Below are 18004 nucleotides of genomic sequence, written 5' to 3'. Positions count from 1 at the left end.
AGACACTTTATGTTTAGATCATTTCTATTTTGCGGGAGTCCCGCGAATCATTTTATTCTTCCGCGTCCCGCACACACACGAGTCTCTTCCCGCCCGCACCCGCACCCGCCCATCAAGAGTTGTCCCGCGCGCACCATGTTGCGTTGGGTCCCGCGGTACTCCCGCGGGAGTGCAGGTCTCTATATCCATGGTCTAAATACAAGGAACATATGTGAATGCTTCATTAAACTATATACTGACATATTAACGCTGGAGAGTGAAGCAACAGAGTGAAAACGTACCTTCCTCCCACAGCGAAGTCAGAGATAGCGTAGTAGTAGGATTTGAGAACTTTGGGATCGTTGAAAACTTCATCTCCGAAAGTGTTTAATCTGTTCAGGGTCACTCTGATGTCCGTGGCAGTCACCCAATTCTGATAGAGAGAAACATAATTACAAATGAATTCTTCCCATCTGTTCTGTGTGCAGATGTCGAAAGAAAATACATCCTCAGGCTTCTATTCTAAACAAAACCTGCCGGAGTCACGTTGAGGCACTGTAATGTCTGCAGAAAGGTTTCATGGGAAGAGAAAAACACCAGTGTGACGTTTAGCATGTAAATGTCATTTAGAATGATGCCGCACAGTACTTGCTGGGAGTGCCAATGTGAACAATCTCAGGAACCAACGAAAACATGACTCAGACCAAGACTTTAGTCCTTTTTCTAAAAGCTTCGTAAGCGTTTTCCTCTAGTTTCACTATAAACGTTTTTATTTTACAAGCAGGGCTGACAGAATAACACGGGGTGGTCAAAGTGAAGCCAGGCAACCATCCAACAACGGTGAACATTTTCAGTCCACTAAACCCCTGCTGGAACTGAGGAGGAAACGTCCTGCTTTTGGAGTTGACTTTGAGATTTGTAACTTTCTAGATCTTTTTTATGCCCAAACATACACACTGACTAAAATTAAAAAAGTGAAAAAGCATAATAGGACCCCATTATGTCATTCTGACACCTTATCCATAGCTGACAGCCGTGATCCAGAGCATGTTCCTGTTTGGGAAGACAGCCAAAAATACCACAGTTCTCTTCCCCTAGAGAAACATGTTACATAAACACAGATTTATCACAATGAAATATGAGGATTAGCACTAATGATCAAAGCTATACAAAGCCATACTATAGTTTAGGGATGGGCAGTGTAATCCAAATCTTCTGTCAAGGTGTGAGTAATTATATGTCACTATTACTGTATATCTCAATTTTATTTTTCATAACATTATTTTATCTGTAGCATCAATTTAGCTGTAACTTAAAGTTAAATGTTCTATATTTATAGTGTTTCTAAATTACTATTAAAATAAATACATTATATATTTTATAATAATCCATTTTTAAAAGATTTAAAAATACATTACAGCAGTACACACTTAAAATAAAAGCTCTGTCATCAGACTATTTTCTTGAACTTCATATTTGGAGGAATTGCAGAAATAAATCTGCCATCTGAGCAGAAACAGCTTCACATCACGTAACTCGTGATTAAAAGCAAAAGTTACTCAGAACTAAAATGATAAAACAGATCATTTAGACTAAATTCTGCAAGGATGGTCTTAGTAGAGTCTGAATATAGCATGTAAAATGTTTGCACTACTTCATAATGCCATTTTTTGAGCTTGACAGTTGTAGTCACCATCCGCTTTCAATGTCTGGAAAAGAGCAAACAGGACTCCTATTGTGTTTCGTGGAAAACTTACATCATGTGTTTTAAGCAAAATGATGATGACAGGATTTTCACATTTGAGTGCACCTTCACTTTAACCCTTTTCAGCCCCCAAGAAATGTGATACAACCAGATCTAACCATTAGCACCGCTTGGAAACAAAAAAAGAGAACATATAAAACTAACAGCTAATTATCAACTAATGATATTAATGACAGATGATGAGTGAAGCCAGTTTGTTGTGGATCATTTTCAAAAGTCCACAAACAAACCTAGTCATCTTCACTCAACACACGCTTCTATAACGGAGCCGGCATGACAGTCATATAAAACCCACAGAAACAGATCCAGATCAAAAAGAGTTTGGGGCTTTGGTATTAATAGCTTTATGCCATATGAGATGTCTGATATGGAAGTATCTGGCGACAGGGCTAAAATTGTACATTTGGTAAAGGTAACGTTACATATGAAAAACAACGTTATACAAAAATAAATACAAATAAAAACAAATGTTTACCATAATAATACGGCTTCATTTTGTCAAAATTAGGAGACACATGAAGCATTTGTTTGGTGGTACAGAATATAAATATATAAACGTGAATACTAATCAAGTAGGCCATCCAATGATGTGCTAAAGAGCTCCCAAAATAATCAAAAGGACGCATCATATCTACAAAAACTGACGTCAGGTGCCAGGTGCCAGGTGCTACAAGCATGGATGTGATGTTGTCTGGGGGTTTGGCAAAAGGAGAGTGGGACTGTGGGCGGTGCTCGGGGTGGTGACTGAAGGCGGTGACTGAAGGCAGTGACTGTAGGCGGTGACTGTGTAGTTCTGACGTCAACTTTTTACGGAAGTCACAACAGTTCGTGAAAAATAGCTAGAACTTTAAGCAGGCTGTGTGCATTTTACTGTGGACTGACTGTTTTGAAACTTATATGGTAGTTAAATAGCCCCTATACCTCAGTAATCGTGAAAAAAGCTTTGAAAAATGTTTTGACAATATGGGACCTTTAAATGATGTTTTGTAAATTAGAAACCATGTGGACCGACTTGAATTTTCAACATATGAAAGCACATGGTGAAAAAAACTGATAAAAATAATTATCAGACCCCAGTGTTCCAGCTCTTGCATGTATGCTGCACGTTGTCCATCACTTGCACATGCACTCTTTTCCAGCTGTGTCTGTGCACTGCCAAGCACAATCAGAACGGGGTGGGAAATCTGGGGGTGTCACCTAGTAACATGTTGCAACTGTTGGCTGTGCTGAGTGAGCGGGAGGCGACGTAGCACCTGGACAGAGCATCACGGGTCTCACAAACACACACCAACCAGCCTGCCTGCATGCTTCCATGCATCAATTCAGCCATACATTATCTGCTGTCCACCCACTCCTGCTCATATCTCACACGCTTAACCTCTTTTCGCCTCCCCGTAACCACGGCAGCATCTTGTTTTGGCTCGGCATACAGACCGCTTTCTCTGCCTGACAACAAATTCCATAGTCAGCACACGGAAGGACTGACTCAGCTCACATTGGGTTGAGCGTCTGCCTCTTATTCAGCTAATTAGTCTGAAAAATGTTTTTTTTTTTGTCTGTGGTTGTGGTCTCGGGAAATATATCAAGTTCCGGATGAAATGAAACAATGTAACAGTAGGATTTCTGCATTACAGTAATTCTGTGGTGTGTAATGGGCAGAAACATGTCGTAAACCTATTTAACAATAAAATTCATGCTTTTATGAAGCAACAAAATAATGGTGCTCAGCAATAAATAAAATACAAAAAATAAAATAAATAAAAGTATAGCACCAATAAAACGTTTGGGCTCAGCAAGATTTTCTTTAAATTAAATTAAAAAACTTTTTAAGGATGCACTGAATTGATCAAAAGTGACGGTAAAGATTTTTAGAGTTTTCACAAAAAAAACCCAATAAAACCATTTTCAACTGTGATAAGAAATGTTTCTTAAGCAACGAATCAGCATATTAGAATGATTTTTGAAAGATCATGTGGTACTGAAGAGTGAATAGCTGCTGAAAATTCAGCTAAGAATAAATCAAATTTTAAAATACAAAGAGATATTTTAAACTGTAATAACATTTCACAATATTACGGGTTTTTTTGATCAGACAAATGCAGCCTTGGTGAGCATAAGAGATTTCTTTAAAATGTATTACTATTTACTAGTGCTGTGTTCAATACATCGATACGACGATGTATCGTCATCGTCACAGAGATTTGACGATACGAGTATCGATACAGCTGGCCCTGTATCGATATTGTGACACGTGTGCAGCAGTGGACCACGCTTAATTTGAATACAAGAACACCGTTTAAAATTGAGTAGAAAAGTGCGAGGTTTCTAAAAAAAAAAAAAATGAATAGAGCATAATATATAGGCTACAACAAGGTTTAATCTGGCCGCAGAGGAACAGAAAAGTGTGAGGTTTCTAAAAAATAATGAATAGAGCATAATATATAGGCTACAACAAGGTTTAATCTGCAGACAGAGGAACACAACTGGGTTGCCTGATATAAAGAGACAATCCCCGAAACGGAGCTTCCCACTTGCGCAATACGGAAATATCTGCTAAGTGTGCTACTTATCTTTGTCAACCTGGCAACCATGTGTGCACGCGCGCTCTCTCTCCACTGTGGATAAAAGTGCTGGCTTTCTGAAAACACCGGTAAATTTGCAGTTTAGCGATCTCCACTTCAATATTCTATTCTCAGAAAAGTGTAATTCATCAACTGTTCATTTACGACACAGAGAGTAGAAACAACGATGTTACCAGCTCCTTGTTGAGAAAGATAATGTAGCTCTTGAGCGATTAAGCTATTTAGTTGATAAAATTGCAGGGCAGCGCTAAAAAGTTTGTTCCTGAATATCTGAGTGCGGCCGCAGCGTGATCAGTGTGAGTGACTGAGCATGTGTGTGCGTTATAGATACAGAAGACAGCGCATTAGTTTAGAACTCTTCTCATTTTTATTTTTTAAACGTAGAGAGTGTGTTAAAGTTTTATTGTTATATTTTGCAAATACTATTATCTCTCACATGCAAACACTTCTAAATGACGAGCTGTTTGTTTGAGGCTGTGGAATGTTACACAATCTGGACAGAAAAATCTTGGAAAAGTAACTTGGCTGCAATCACATATTATAACACAACCACACACCTGGAAACGGCGTTTTCGATTCCCACTAATGACTTTGTTATGTCTGAGACTGTGACTGATGTGAACGCTTTTGACTTCATGAATGAGTTCGAGCAATCAAGGGAGGGTGAGTGAGAGATCAAAAAAAAGACAGGAGACTCGTTTACCTGCAGTACAGGGCTGTTGTCGAAATTATATGCGCTGGGTCGGCCCTCGAGTGTGGAGAAGGCTACGTTTCCTCCGGTGAGCGGAGAGATGTCGCTAAACTCATCTGTGCACAGAGTCTGCTGCTCGTCCTCACCAGTGCGGATGAAGTTGCGGTTGATCTTGCTGTAGGTCTTCTCGCAGGAGCCGCTGTAGTACTGGTAGGGAATCCAGGGCCCGTCTTCACTAGTGCGCTTGTAGATGGTAAAGCTCTCAGGACGACTGGTGTGAAACTTCAGACGCACATAGGTGATGTCGAAAGCCTTGCCTAGAAGAAGAGAGAAGGCAATATAAGGCACTGAATACTGCAGTTTAATCTTCATTCCTTCAAAACACATTGAAAACGCTCAAATTTAACACCATAAAGCACTAAAACGGAGATGGACGGATCTTTACCAGTCCTAATATTTAAATGGGAAATACAGCCAATTTTAAATAGTTGGGGTGCAGAGTCCACTGCATTGCATGGGAAAGTTACAGATAAACATATGATCAGGTATGGTGAGGATATGCAGCATATATTTAGGTAAACACAGAAGTGAGATTAGTGATATGTGCTCTATAATGTACAGAGAATGCAAGGCAGATATCACACAGATAGACTGGTAGTAGTGTCTGCAAACTAAAGGTAGAACAGAGTTCAGATAAAGAAGATGATGACTGGAAAAGCATTAGCAATTAATCGCAACATGAAAATTTGATACCGGCATATCCCTACTGGATACCATACACTTTCTTTTCTAAACAATCTGTGCTTCGGTACGGCCCACTAGCAGATAGAGCTGGATTCAAGGACGCCTGGAACCCCAACCGAGGTGGTACTAAAAAAAGTACCAGGTACCAGGTACTGTACCCAGTGGAAAACCCCCCAAAAGTGAACCGTACCGAGCCGTACCGTGCCGTACCATGCAGTGGAAAAGCACCATAAGTCAGCACTGCAGGTGCCAATCATGCACACATATCTGAAAGATTGCACTGAAAAAGGGATCAAGGTTAAGCAGAAAAGCCTGATATTATACACAGCTGGCATAACGCCTTGCAAACATAACCTTGTTCCACTGAAAATGCCTAAGAGCTCCTTCCTGTCTGATAAGATCTGCAAATCCGTGCCCTCAAATTTCCATTGTTCTGCTAATTTTTTCCCTCTAGCTGCTGAAATAATTAGGGATGTAACCACCTTAGAAATATGCGGGGGACATCCCAATTTTCAAATGATTGTGACATAATATTTTTGGTGTATTATTTATTCAAAGTATGATGATATTTTTTTAGCTTAAAAACACTTTAAAAGATAATTTTTAAAAATAATATGTATTCAAAATTTTAAAAAAAAGAAAAAAAATGTTTTATTTGACGGTTACACCATATACACTACCTTTCAGTTTCAGAACTTGGCACTTGTTTTAAACTAGTTTTTTTTTTTTCTTTTTAAATCTCTCTTTTTAATCTCTTCTTTTAAACTCTGCCACAATTGTAATCATTTCATCATCAACCAGCCTGAAATCCTTCTTTTCACTATTTAACGCATAACATGCAATAAAACATTGTCTTGTAAAAAGACGAGCATAATCTCACACTTTTTTTTTTTTACAAGAAGCTTAGTTTTTTGTGCTAGTCTGGATTTCAGCAGCTTTGCGAGGTCTTCCAGCAATTATATGGAGCGTGTAAAAACATATTTTTGCATGTCTGAGCAAGCTATGTGTGTTTGGGAGAAACTGCAACCAGGGGCCAAATGGAAATGGTATGGAGAGACATCATTTATTTAGTGTGAAGAAAATGACACCATCTTTCAACAGGGCCACAGGGGGGCCAATGTTTGCTTTAGCAAAGAATTTGCTCTCCAAACAAATCCGCAAAAACTAGGGACAATGTATGTTAAGTAAATACACTGAGAGATTGCATCAAAAAGTTAAACTGCAGCTAAAGCAGGGACTGATTTAAAGCAATGACCTTGCAGCAGTCTGAGGGTATTAAGGCTGTTAACATGAAAATGAACTTGCTGACTTTTCGGAGCCCCCTGCACACATCATGCTGTCATGGTCAAAGTTCAACAGAAGTGAGAGAGATTTTTACAATAGGGCGTGAGCTTTCTGCTTTTCTGTCAGTGAATGAGTTGAAAATGCCTCACGTAGTGCTTAACAAAAGTTGACAATGACTCAAAAGGTGAATCAAAGACTTCAAAGGTTCATTCACCAAAAAATAGCTAGCTGTCACGATCCAAAAAGTATGAAAGGGGACATCGGATGCCCATTTTCCACAAGTTATTATGATTCTTTAGGGTCTTCATGAAATGTCTGCAACATACTTTGGATACAATTCTTCAATGGTGGTGTAAAACGTCACTCTTTTTACCTTGTCAAAAACTGCTCTGTTCACAGCGATCTTTTCAGTGCGTGTCTCTTTAAATGCTAATGAGCTACTGCTCACCCCATTTTTTCAGTGAACTTGCACTTCCTCTACAGATACAACAAAAAAGAGCTTAAAAAATGAACATTCTGTCATCATTTACACACCCACATGTTGTTCCAAACCTGTATGACCTTTTCTTATGTGGAACACAAAAGAAGATATTTAGAAAAATATATTTTTGTCCATACAATGGCAATTGTTTTGGACCCCATTGACCTTCATTGTATGAGCAAAAACATCTTTTGTGTTCTACATAACTAAAGTTAAATGGATTTGGAACATGAGGGTGAGTAAATGACAGATTTTGAATGTTTTGGTGAATCATCACTTTAAGAGTGACCAGAAACAACAAAACAAGACTGCATTGGCTTTTACAAAATCACTGCACTGGCTCTTGCAAAAGAGTGAAAATGATGACGGTCACACTCATGAAATAAGACAATATTCCCATGCATGCACACGGGAAAATTCCCAGATACAAATTCAGACAGCGAGTCAAAGGTATTTTCCAGCAAGAGTTTTATCCAATACATGTCCATATTTCTTATGGGCCTTTCAAATTCTGCTCCTCTCTTGGTGGACAGCTTACTCTTACTCATAACCCTTATCCAGATGTTTTCAAGCCATGATTTTACCTTAATTTGTCTCTTGATCACATCGTAATTGACTGCAGGTCAGGCGCAATGAAACATTATATGTCAATATGTCAATATGTCATTGTCATTATATGGCGGCAAACTGAAGGGCTCTATTATCATCACATTCATGGGAAATTCCTCTGTGCCTAATCACTTATTCATTACTGCTGCCACTGAATGCAGATATGAACTCGACTGTAAGCCATAAATACAGCGGCGCCAGTGAACGTTTTTTTTAAATCAAAACAATATATTTAATTTCATTTTATAATATATATTATATTCAAATTTTTATTTCATATAGTTTTTATTTAACAATTTTTATAGTTACTTTTTTTTGTTGTTCTTATCCAGTTTAAATGAAAAAAAGTCACAATTTTCCCAAAAGTTTCAGATATTTGTTTGTATCCCATAGTATATTCCTAATTTAAGTGCGTGTAAATAATACAATAAAAAAGCTGCCACATTATTTCACTCGTGAAGAAGCTGTGAGAAATCCATGAAGAGTGTTGAATGAATGAAGTACATGGGTTTAACCAAGCCCTTCAAATTCAGGACCGCCCTGAGCAGAAGAACAAGAGAAATTCCACCACTCCTTCCAGAACAATCAGGGTATTGATGATAAAAACTGTGGGGCTCCTCATTGTGAGGTTGAATAGATAGAGAATGGAAGAAACAAAACCGTAAATTTCCGTGCCACTCAGATCAAACTGTCTATCATTATCCACCATCAACATCTCTGCAAATATCAGGCTTAGCTTTCAAGTTATCAGACAGGGACATTCTATTCCACTTCCTGCCTTTCACAATCTGTCCTGTACACACTCACACAGACACATGCAGTCATATCTTCACCAAATAGAAATTGTTTTCTTCCTTACAAAGTGTCCTAACCAGCTGCAGCCTTATGTAGCCACACCCTCTGTGAGATCTCATTGGTCCAAAATCTTGCTCCAGAACTATAAAACATCAAATAACTTCTGATTTTGCATTTAGTACGGACAACTTGTCACACTGGGATGAGTTAGAACACTTATCATAAGGACAACACCCTTTGGGGTGATCTGGGTTTATGTGCCTTGTTCAATTTCACAATATCTCTGGTGGTTACCAGCCTTTGGTACCGAGCCTTTGCTGTAAACAGACTCATTAGGATGCAATTTCTCTATGTCTCATACCTGTAATCAGAACTGAGACTGTGTGACAAGGACAGCAGTCGTCGAAGCGGGAGGGGGGTGGTTGAACTGACTGGAATGTGCTTCCGCATATAGTGATGCCAAGTGTGGAAGGGGGTCAAGCAGACCGCAAGAGAGATTGAAAGAGAGAGAGAAGGAACATCTGTAAATGATCAAAAGCAAGGGGACAGGATAGAAACACTAAGAGAAAGAGATAAAACACAGAAGATAACATCCAAGACCATGGGGGGAGAGACATATTTGATGAAACTTGTCACGAAATCAAACAATGCAAGGCACACATGAGAGATTCATCTTGGTTGAGCAAAAACTGCTGCCATAAACAAGTACATAATGAGGCGCAAGGATGAGTAAAAGAAAAATACATTAAGCCACATTATATCATGAAGCATTTACCATGGTTTTTTGTGATAAGAGGTCATTGTGCTATTAAAAACATACTGTACGGTTCAGAACTCAAAATGTCATTCTCATCACCTGCATCTGTCATCAAAAGATCATGGGTCTTGGTGCAAAAGACTTTACTGGCATTATAAAAGGGGGGAAAAGGGAAGATATAAATGTATGGCATTAAGTTCATGAAACAGCACTGTGCGGTTCAGTCTGGCTTAACTGGTCATTATGAAAGATGAGAGAAGGGCTCAGGCAACATGCTGAGGCTTGTGTGTAAACCATAAAAACACAGGCCTTGCTAACCCACTATTTCATTCTATTCAGTAAGCTTTTTTCAGGAAATTTCTACTTTTATTCAGCAAGGATACATTAAATTGATCAGAAGTGGCATTAAAGACTTTTACATTGTTACAAAAAAAAAATCTATTCATCAAAGAATCCTGAAAAAAGTAATCATGATTTCTACAAAAAATATTCAGCAGCAAAACAGCATATTAGAATGATTTCTGAAGGATTGTGTGACATTGAAGACTGGAGTAACGGCTGCTGAAAATTCAACTGTCAAGACAGGAATAAATTACATTTTAAAATGTATTAAAACAGAAAACAGTTGTAAAAATATTTCACAATATTATTGTTTTTACTCTATTGTTGATCAAATAAATGCAACCAAACTTCAAACGTTTAACATAATATTTAATGTAACTACCCTTGCATTTCAATTTTTACTTCTCACAGTGTTAAAGCATTTTAGCTGCTGCAAAACTGCAACTCCCTCCCCCTGGAATAAATAAACTTTGTTCAACATTCTGTCCTTCTAAACATCCTTCTAAAGTCCAAGCTGAATCACATTCTTTATGTTTTAGACCTACGTCTTGAATTTTAAACCAGCACCACAGACAAATGTGCATTGTGCTTGTGGCGCTATATATCATAACATTTCAGAACGACACTGAAAAATGAGTGAAGAAAGGCAGCAGCTGTCTAAAGAGACCACCATAAATCCACTTTAAACCAGGCGTGAGGAGAGAGTGACCGGAGAGGGGGGGAAGACAGAGCCTTGAGATGGGAACACATCGGCCCTGAGAGAAAGACTAAATTCAGGAACTGAGGGTAAAACAAAAAAAATATGTCAGGAGATACTCTACATCCTTGAGTTTTCACTCCCATTAGAGTTTTCAATGGCTGCTTAGTAGTGCCTCCTTAAACACGGTGGCCAGCCTCTGATTAGAGTGTAAAGAAAACACAAAAACTAAAACAATATCTTTGATAGGAATGCCTGTCTAATGAAGAAGAGCGGCTTGCTCTTAAAGGACTTGTGCGTGCTTGCTTGGCAAGGCGGAGGGCAAAAGATTTAGCCCTTAAAAGTGTCAACCGCATTTAATTTGTGTGCTGAAGGTAAATCCAAGTTTTATGGGGGAAATTACTAAACTGAAAAGCCTTTTGAAATGGAGAGGCCGTTGACTAGACTCCTTTCAAAAGGAGGCACTGCCAAGAGGCTCGGCTCTGAAAATCACATCACATTAACATGGTCAGTCTTGTTGGTATGCAACTGTCACATGGCCCCAATTAAATCCTCTTAAAACAAAACACCAAATAACCATGAATCACAAACGAAACACTAATGCGCAGGTCTCATTGTGTGGGGGGAGCTCTGCCCATTCATAAGTTTCAAAGGTGAGATCCAGATCTTTGCAATCAGGGATTCCATTCAGGATCGACATTCCTGGGTTTGGGAAAAAAAAAAAAAAAATGGGGGAGTACTTTGCCAAAGGCCACGCTATGAATTCACACCTTTCAGCTTACCTTCAAGCCCTATTGGAGATGTTTGAGGTGATAAAGACCTATGACAATTGAGCTACAGCTCTGTTAAAACAAAAGAAAGATGCATTCATTCAACAAAGCAGCAAATGGAGTCTCGGGCCCCAGGCTGACTGGCTCGTAGGGGACGACAGTAATTCACAAAGCTGTTTACAAGACGGAGTAAAACTCTGAATAAGTGGTTGCGTTATCTAAACAACTCTGAAAGCTTTACTGTTGTGAGTTTACTGCTGTGTGAATGTTTATAATCATGGCTAAATTGATTAGAAGCCATACTGAAATGTCATGTGGTGGACATTTTTGTAGAGAGAAATTTATGGTGCGGAAAAACCATTTGCTCTGTTTTTGACATTCCCCACGAGAACAGAAATTGGATTTGAGTTACACCCTGTATGTTCAGGCCTGCCTCTTTTGGTGGGGCTGAAGGAAGGCGTTGGACAGTTCACAACAGTCCTCTGTAATTATGACCATTGCACAACATTCATCTCAAATACATTTTTTCTGGAACAGTATTCATTTTTTACTCAACAAAAATAAGTAAATAAAAAAATAATTTAAAATGTAATAATAATAATAATAAAGAACCCAGATTTGCTGCAAACAAAACAAAATAAATCAAATCATATCCAGCTTTTAAAAAACAATGACTATTTGTTATTATAGTATAATATAATAAATATTTGTTACTATTTGACTATTTCTACTTCTACCTGTTCAAGGAGAAAGACAGTTCTGTAGGGTGAGGTAACCGTAAGCTTGGACCTCTCTCTGCATTCCTTCAGCATTCTTCCAAACCTCTCAAACATAGCCTGAGGTGCCCAAGAAAGAGAGAAAGAGAGAAAAAGAGAGCGGGAGACCCTAGAGGGGGAACTAGAAGGATTAGGGGGTGCTGTGTGAGTAAGTCATTATAATCAGTAATTATGTCCCCACTGGATGCAACAAATGCCTAGTTTGTAATGGGTTTTATTGTGTTTGTCTCGTCGCGCCGGGACACGGCATCATATGGTAAGGGGCGTAACATTTCCATCACACGCTTGAGGTATTCAGCCAATCACAACACACTGGATAAGCTGGCCAATCAGAGTACACCTCGTTTTTCAGCCGATGAGCTTTGTAAAAATCGACGCGTTTCAGAAAGGCGGGGCATAGAGGAGAAACAATAATGTACAGTATGTGGAAAATAATGTGTTTTTTGAACCTTAAACTACATAAACACATTTCATTACACCAAATACACAAAATAATGTTATTTTTAGCAACATCATATGACCCTGTTAAATAACCATACTTATCTGAGAACTCTAACACTTGTTGATCTAACATTTATAGCTCAATCTTCTAATTCTAACCAGTGAACTTTAAGTAAATTCCAAGACTTCAGAAAAACCTTTGCACATTAGACATGTAAAAACATGGTTTCCCAGCAACAGGTAGGCTCAATTTAACCTACATCCCAAGTAACACAGACACCTCCCTTTCTGTTACCCATGACAGTTCATATGGAGAAAACGGTGAGAGAATGAGTTTGTGAGGAAGGGAGAGAGAATGTACATAGAAACCAATCAGCAATCAGTACTGGAACTGACCATTTTATACTACTGATTTTTCAGCAGGTGGGTGGAGTGAAGGAGGGTGGCATGCATTGCATTACAATAGAGGAATCTGAGGAATGCGGTAAAATACAGTCGAGCTGAGAGCCCTTTATGAAATCAATCAGAGAGCATCTGAACTGATAATGCAAAACTTGGAGAATGGAGCGCAAATTGTGTCTCTAGTCATTATTAGTGTTCAACAGTACTTTTAAATTATTGCATCTGCTGAGTTTTTTTTTTCTCCGTTTGGCCAGTAAATATCGTAATTAGGACTTTTATTTTGACATTGCTGAGAAGCCAGCACCCGAGTGCAGATGCACAGGATCTCCCACTGTTTACTTCATTTTTATTCATGTTTATAACCATTTCTTTATTAAAGAAAAAGCCATAATAGGATTACAAAATCACTAAGTTGCTATCTAAAAATCTAATCATTTTAATAAATATTATATCAATTAAATAATGTGATACATATTGGCTATATGTTGGCAGAGCTGCTCTATAGGATAAGTAGAGCTGGGTGATAAACCAATAATGATAATAATAGTGATAGAATTTTCCTCAAAAGGATAACAAGAGTTCATTAAATGTTCGATATAAAGACAGTCAGAAGGCTATTCTTCAATCTACAAATCGCCATTAATTTACCATGGATTTACTGTAGAAACACTAACTGCACCATGGAATTGTGTCGAAAATGTGGGATATTCATATCAAATTTTATTATATTATTAATGTAGACATGCATTAAATGTAATGAAATATAATTACAGTAATAAGCTATAGCATTTGTGCATTTATACTAAATGTTTTTAGACTACTGTTTTCATACAAATACCTAGAAACCAAACAGTTATAATTTTACCATGGTATTGAGGTGCTATACATGTGGTTTTAACTGTGATTATTATGATCTAAATGTATGCTATTGCTACTATAGATTAATGGTTCATTTTTTATAAAACTCATCAGTCAGAATAATTAAATTTCACAATATAAAAATTAGGTTGTTACAAGATGTTACTGTTTTTGATAATGAAGATGAATTTACATCTGGATCCTAACTACAACTGTCAACTCAAGCTACTGTTAAATGTACATTTCTAAGAGACAAAAAAGTAATATTATTAATATTGCAGCCTGCACTGCAAACTGTGCTGAAGATACTTATCAAATTCAGGCAACACAAACCTGTTTCTGATTTTTTTTAAAAATCTGATTTAATTCTTTTTAAACTTGAAAGAAATAAAGATTTGATTTTCAGAGGATTTAATAAAACTAGATTAGACAGAGCAGATTAGTATTAGTAATAGTAGATTAGACAGTCAAATGTTACAACAAACTTCATAATAGGCATTTTCCATTCCAATAATGACAATTTATTTTCCACAAGATCTACAAGGTCCTCAAGTTTGTGGACTTATGAGTTAAAACCTCATGAATTCATACTGATGAGACCCATTTAGGCCGGTATGAGATTCTGACGGTATGATAACCTTAGATAAAAAAAATATCACGGTTTCACGGTATTGCGATTACAGCTCTAAAATATGTTATTTTTAAATGTCTGGGTAAAAAAACAACTTTTTTTTCCACTGAACACATTTTATTTTTAAGAAACATATAGAACATTTTGGAACAGTAAACATGTCAGGCTAAATAATTAGAATAAATAATTAAATTCTTCTTAATTAAATGCAGTCACTTAAGTGAGCCTAAACCTGCAGCTCAACAATAATCAGAACATAAATAAATTATTTTCTGTAAAAAAACAAATCCCTATAAATGAAAAAAATGCAGCCTAAACCTGCAGCTCAATAATCAAAAATATAATCAAAACATAATTTCTGTAAAAAATAAAATAAAAAAATTAATAAAAAATGCATGCATAAACCTGCAGCTCAACAAGGTTTTCGGAGACATGCTCGCTTTCTACACATTCATCTTTCAGTCCAAGTTATGATGCAGGAATGTTCACCTTTCCCGGATTAAGTTTGGAGCTATGGTTTGGAGCGGTGAGGTACGAGGATGTGTGCACATACACACATAAGGAAAGAGAAAGCGCGAGTGTCACACACACACGCGCGCGCGCGCGCGAGCGGGGTCTCTCCGTACAACACTCGAACAGTGGCAAAGTGTTTTTGTTTTTTGTTTTTTAAATGCGTGATTTTGAACAGATGTAAATTGTCTTTGACAGCTTTTAGGTGCGTTATTGGCAGAGCCACCCTCTGCTTACATGAACGCGTCACCACCGCATCAACACGGAAAACATGGGGAATTTTTTAAGACAATAATCGCACAACCTATTTGATATTTTATAATTAAATCAACTAATCAACTAAACTCCGGGCAGTGTGGAGGAGGCAGGAAGGGGGGAGGATGAAAAACAGAGAGGAGGATGGGAAGTAATGATTGAGTTTAATGCCTGAGGCCCCCTGACTCGTTACAGAGCAGACAGACCATGGGACCATTGGTGTGAGAATCACTAATGGCTGGCATTGACACAAAAAGGCGTGTTGGTGTAGCTCTGTGGACAACAAAACCCAAACATCTCTTAGGAGGGCATCTTCTGGAGAATGAAAGGTTAAATTGAGAGCCAGACTACAAAATCAATCAAGCTTGTCACAACTCAAGACTTTACTTAACATCAAGGGATTTCGAATCAAACAAATAATTTGATTACAGTCGAGAGATTTCCACACCAATCAGGAGTAATTGGCTTTACACTCTTCCAGCCAAACAGGGGAACTGGATGGGAAAACAAAATGAGCTACTGTGAGCTTTGACAGCGATGGCCACCTACGATCACATGGGGCTACAAATGTGTGTTACACTGTGGGAAACCAGGGCAAACACACAGTAAAACAGGGTCAATTGGCCCAACCCTGACTGCACACCCTAGAAGTCAAAAGGGACAAACAACAAACATTTGCAATACTGCTATAGATCTAGGGATGGGTACCGAAACCTGGTATTTAATCGGTCCCGGGGCTAAATTATGGAAGACCGGAGTATCGATAAGCTCTGACGTTAACGGTTCTGCTATCAGTACTGGAGAAATTAATAAAACACACATTCATTTATTATTGTTATATATACATTATCTTGCAAATTCTCTCTCACCAGAGTCGCCAGCTGTTTTTCAAACATTTGTCTATGATGCATTTTTGCTATTCGCGAGATCGCACCCACGCCGAGGAGCTTCAGCACGCGCAACATGAAAGCCCTGTTTAATTATGATACCATTCTGTATCATTTTTATTATTTTTTTGGGAGACTGATAGAAATGAAATGATAGAAATTAATACTTTTATTTAGCAAGGATGCTTAAAATGTATCAAAAGTGATGATAAAGGCATTTATAATGTTACAAAAGATTTCTATTTCAGATAAATAGTGTTCATATCGATATCGGAATTATATCGTATCGACCGAAATTAAGAAATATATCGTGATATCAATTTTGGCCATATCGTCCAGCCCTAGGCTGAAATGTGTGCGCGCGGCGCGCTCCATAACGGACAAACAAATTACACTTTGAGCTTCGGGTGCATGTCCAATCGATCAAATACACACAAAAATATGTCAAAATGGCTGGCTTGGAGAGTATTTACTTAAACACAGTTTATGTCTTAAGTGGAGGAGAACAGTTGGGAGAAAATCCGATGTGTGTCAATATATTGTCTTAAAGTGACAGACTGGTGCTTGGGCCATCAAAATGCAAATCTGCTCTTAATCTGAATAACGTTATAGCTTTAATAAGCATTAATCTATCAATACATACACTGAAAACTATGCAGTGTTCATTTACATTTGATTACTTTTAGATTTCTTTTGTAGGCTATTACTTACCTGAACAGTAATGTTAGTAGAACTTCATGGAAAAATGACAGCACTGTTTATTTCATTTCATTTGTATATTTGTTTTATTGTATTTGTCAGTTTGTTTTACTTTGTTTCTTTGTTCATGTTCTTACTGTATCTTATCTTATGTATAAAACACTAAAAATGCCTGCACACTGGTGCATTTACAAATTGATGTTTTATATTCATTTCATTAAATATTTATTTTACATTTCAGAATATAAAGCAATGTTAATTCAACTCTTAATTTGTCATATATATATATATATATATATAAACAAAAAGTACCGATAAGAATACCGTTAAAGTACTGAATCGATAAGCAGTATCGGTAAGAGTAGTAATACCGTTAAAACCTTAACGATACCCATCCCTATATAGATCACACATCCTGTATTCTGTTTTTTGTACACAGAGGTCAACCAGTATGGGTCTTCCAGTGTCTGACTGAAATATCTGATCTGAAGGGTGACATCATGTAGACACATACAAATATACAGGTCTAAGCAGTATCTAAGTGTCTAAGCAGTAGTCAATATAAATAGGTGGTTCCCAGCTAAGGAACAACTGTGATTTAATAGGGCATTTATATGCAACTTTAATAGTAACTTTGTTTCGTTTTATCATCAACTAAAATGTTATTTTTGTCAACGAAAATTATATGCAATTATAGAGTAAAATGAACTAAGATAAATGATTATTGACAAATCTAAAGAACATATTCATCACACAACAATAACAACAGTACAAATTAACCCCGTTCTAAGGCTGGGCGATATGACGATATTATAGAATATCGACGATGTCTCGTAAGTATCGCGATGTCGATGTCAACAGTCAGGTAACAGACGATTATCGACATTATCGGGAAAAAATGACAAACGATAAACCTAGTAAGTTGCAAAATTTTTTTTACATAGCCCCATAGTCACCATACAGGTTTTTTTGCATGCAAGAATGAAATAATTTAGTAGGAGGGTTGGGAATCGAAAAGCTATTCCAATTTCGGAAATCAGATCAGATGC

General features: G+C 37.5%; 1 protein-coding gene across 1 annotated transcript in view; it reads right to left on the bottom strand.

The window, feature by feature from the left end:
• LOC107726890 (laminin subunit gamma-1-like) overlaps positions 1–18004 on the bottom strand; it is a 64216-nt gene that overhangs the window by 14134 nt on the left and 32078 nt on the right. Inside the window, exons 2-3 of the mRNA XM_016536596.1 lie at positions 5030–5334; positions 282–412 (exon numbers count right to left, since the gene is read on the bottom strand). Of these exons, the coding sequence (XP_016392082.1) occupies positions 282–412; positions 5030–5334 (436 nt within the window). The remainder of the gene's footprint in view (positions 1–281; positions 413–5029; positions 5335–18004) is intronic.

This window comes from Sinocyclocheilus rhinocerous, unplaced genomic scaffold (genome assembly GCF_001515625.1).
Source record: "Sinocyclocheilus rhinocerous isolate Xijiao unplaced genomic scaffold, SAMN03320098_v1.1 scaffold606, whole genome shotgun sequence".
In the NCBI taxonomy this organism is placed as follows: Eukaryota; Metazoa; Chordata; class Actinopteri; order Cypriniformes; family Cyprinidae; genus Sinocyclocheilus; species Sinocyclocheilus rhinocerous.
Note: the sequence above shows the minus strand (reverse complement) of the source record. Positions and strands in the feature narration are given on the sequence as shown.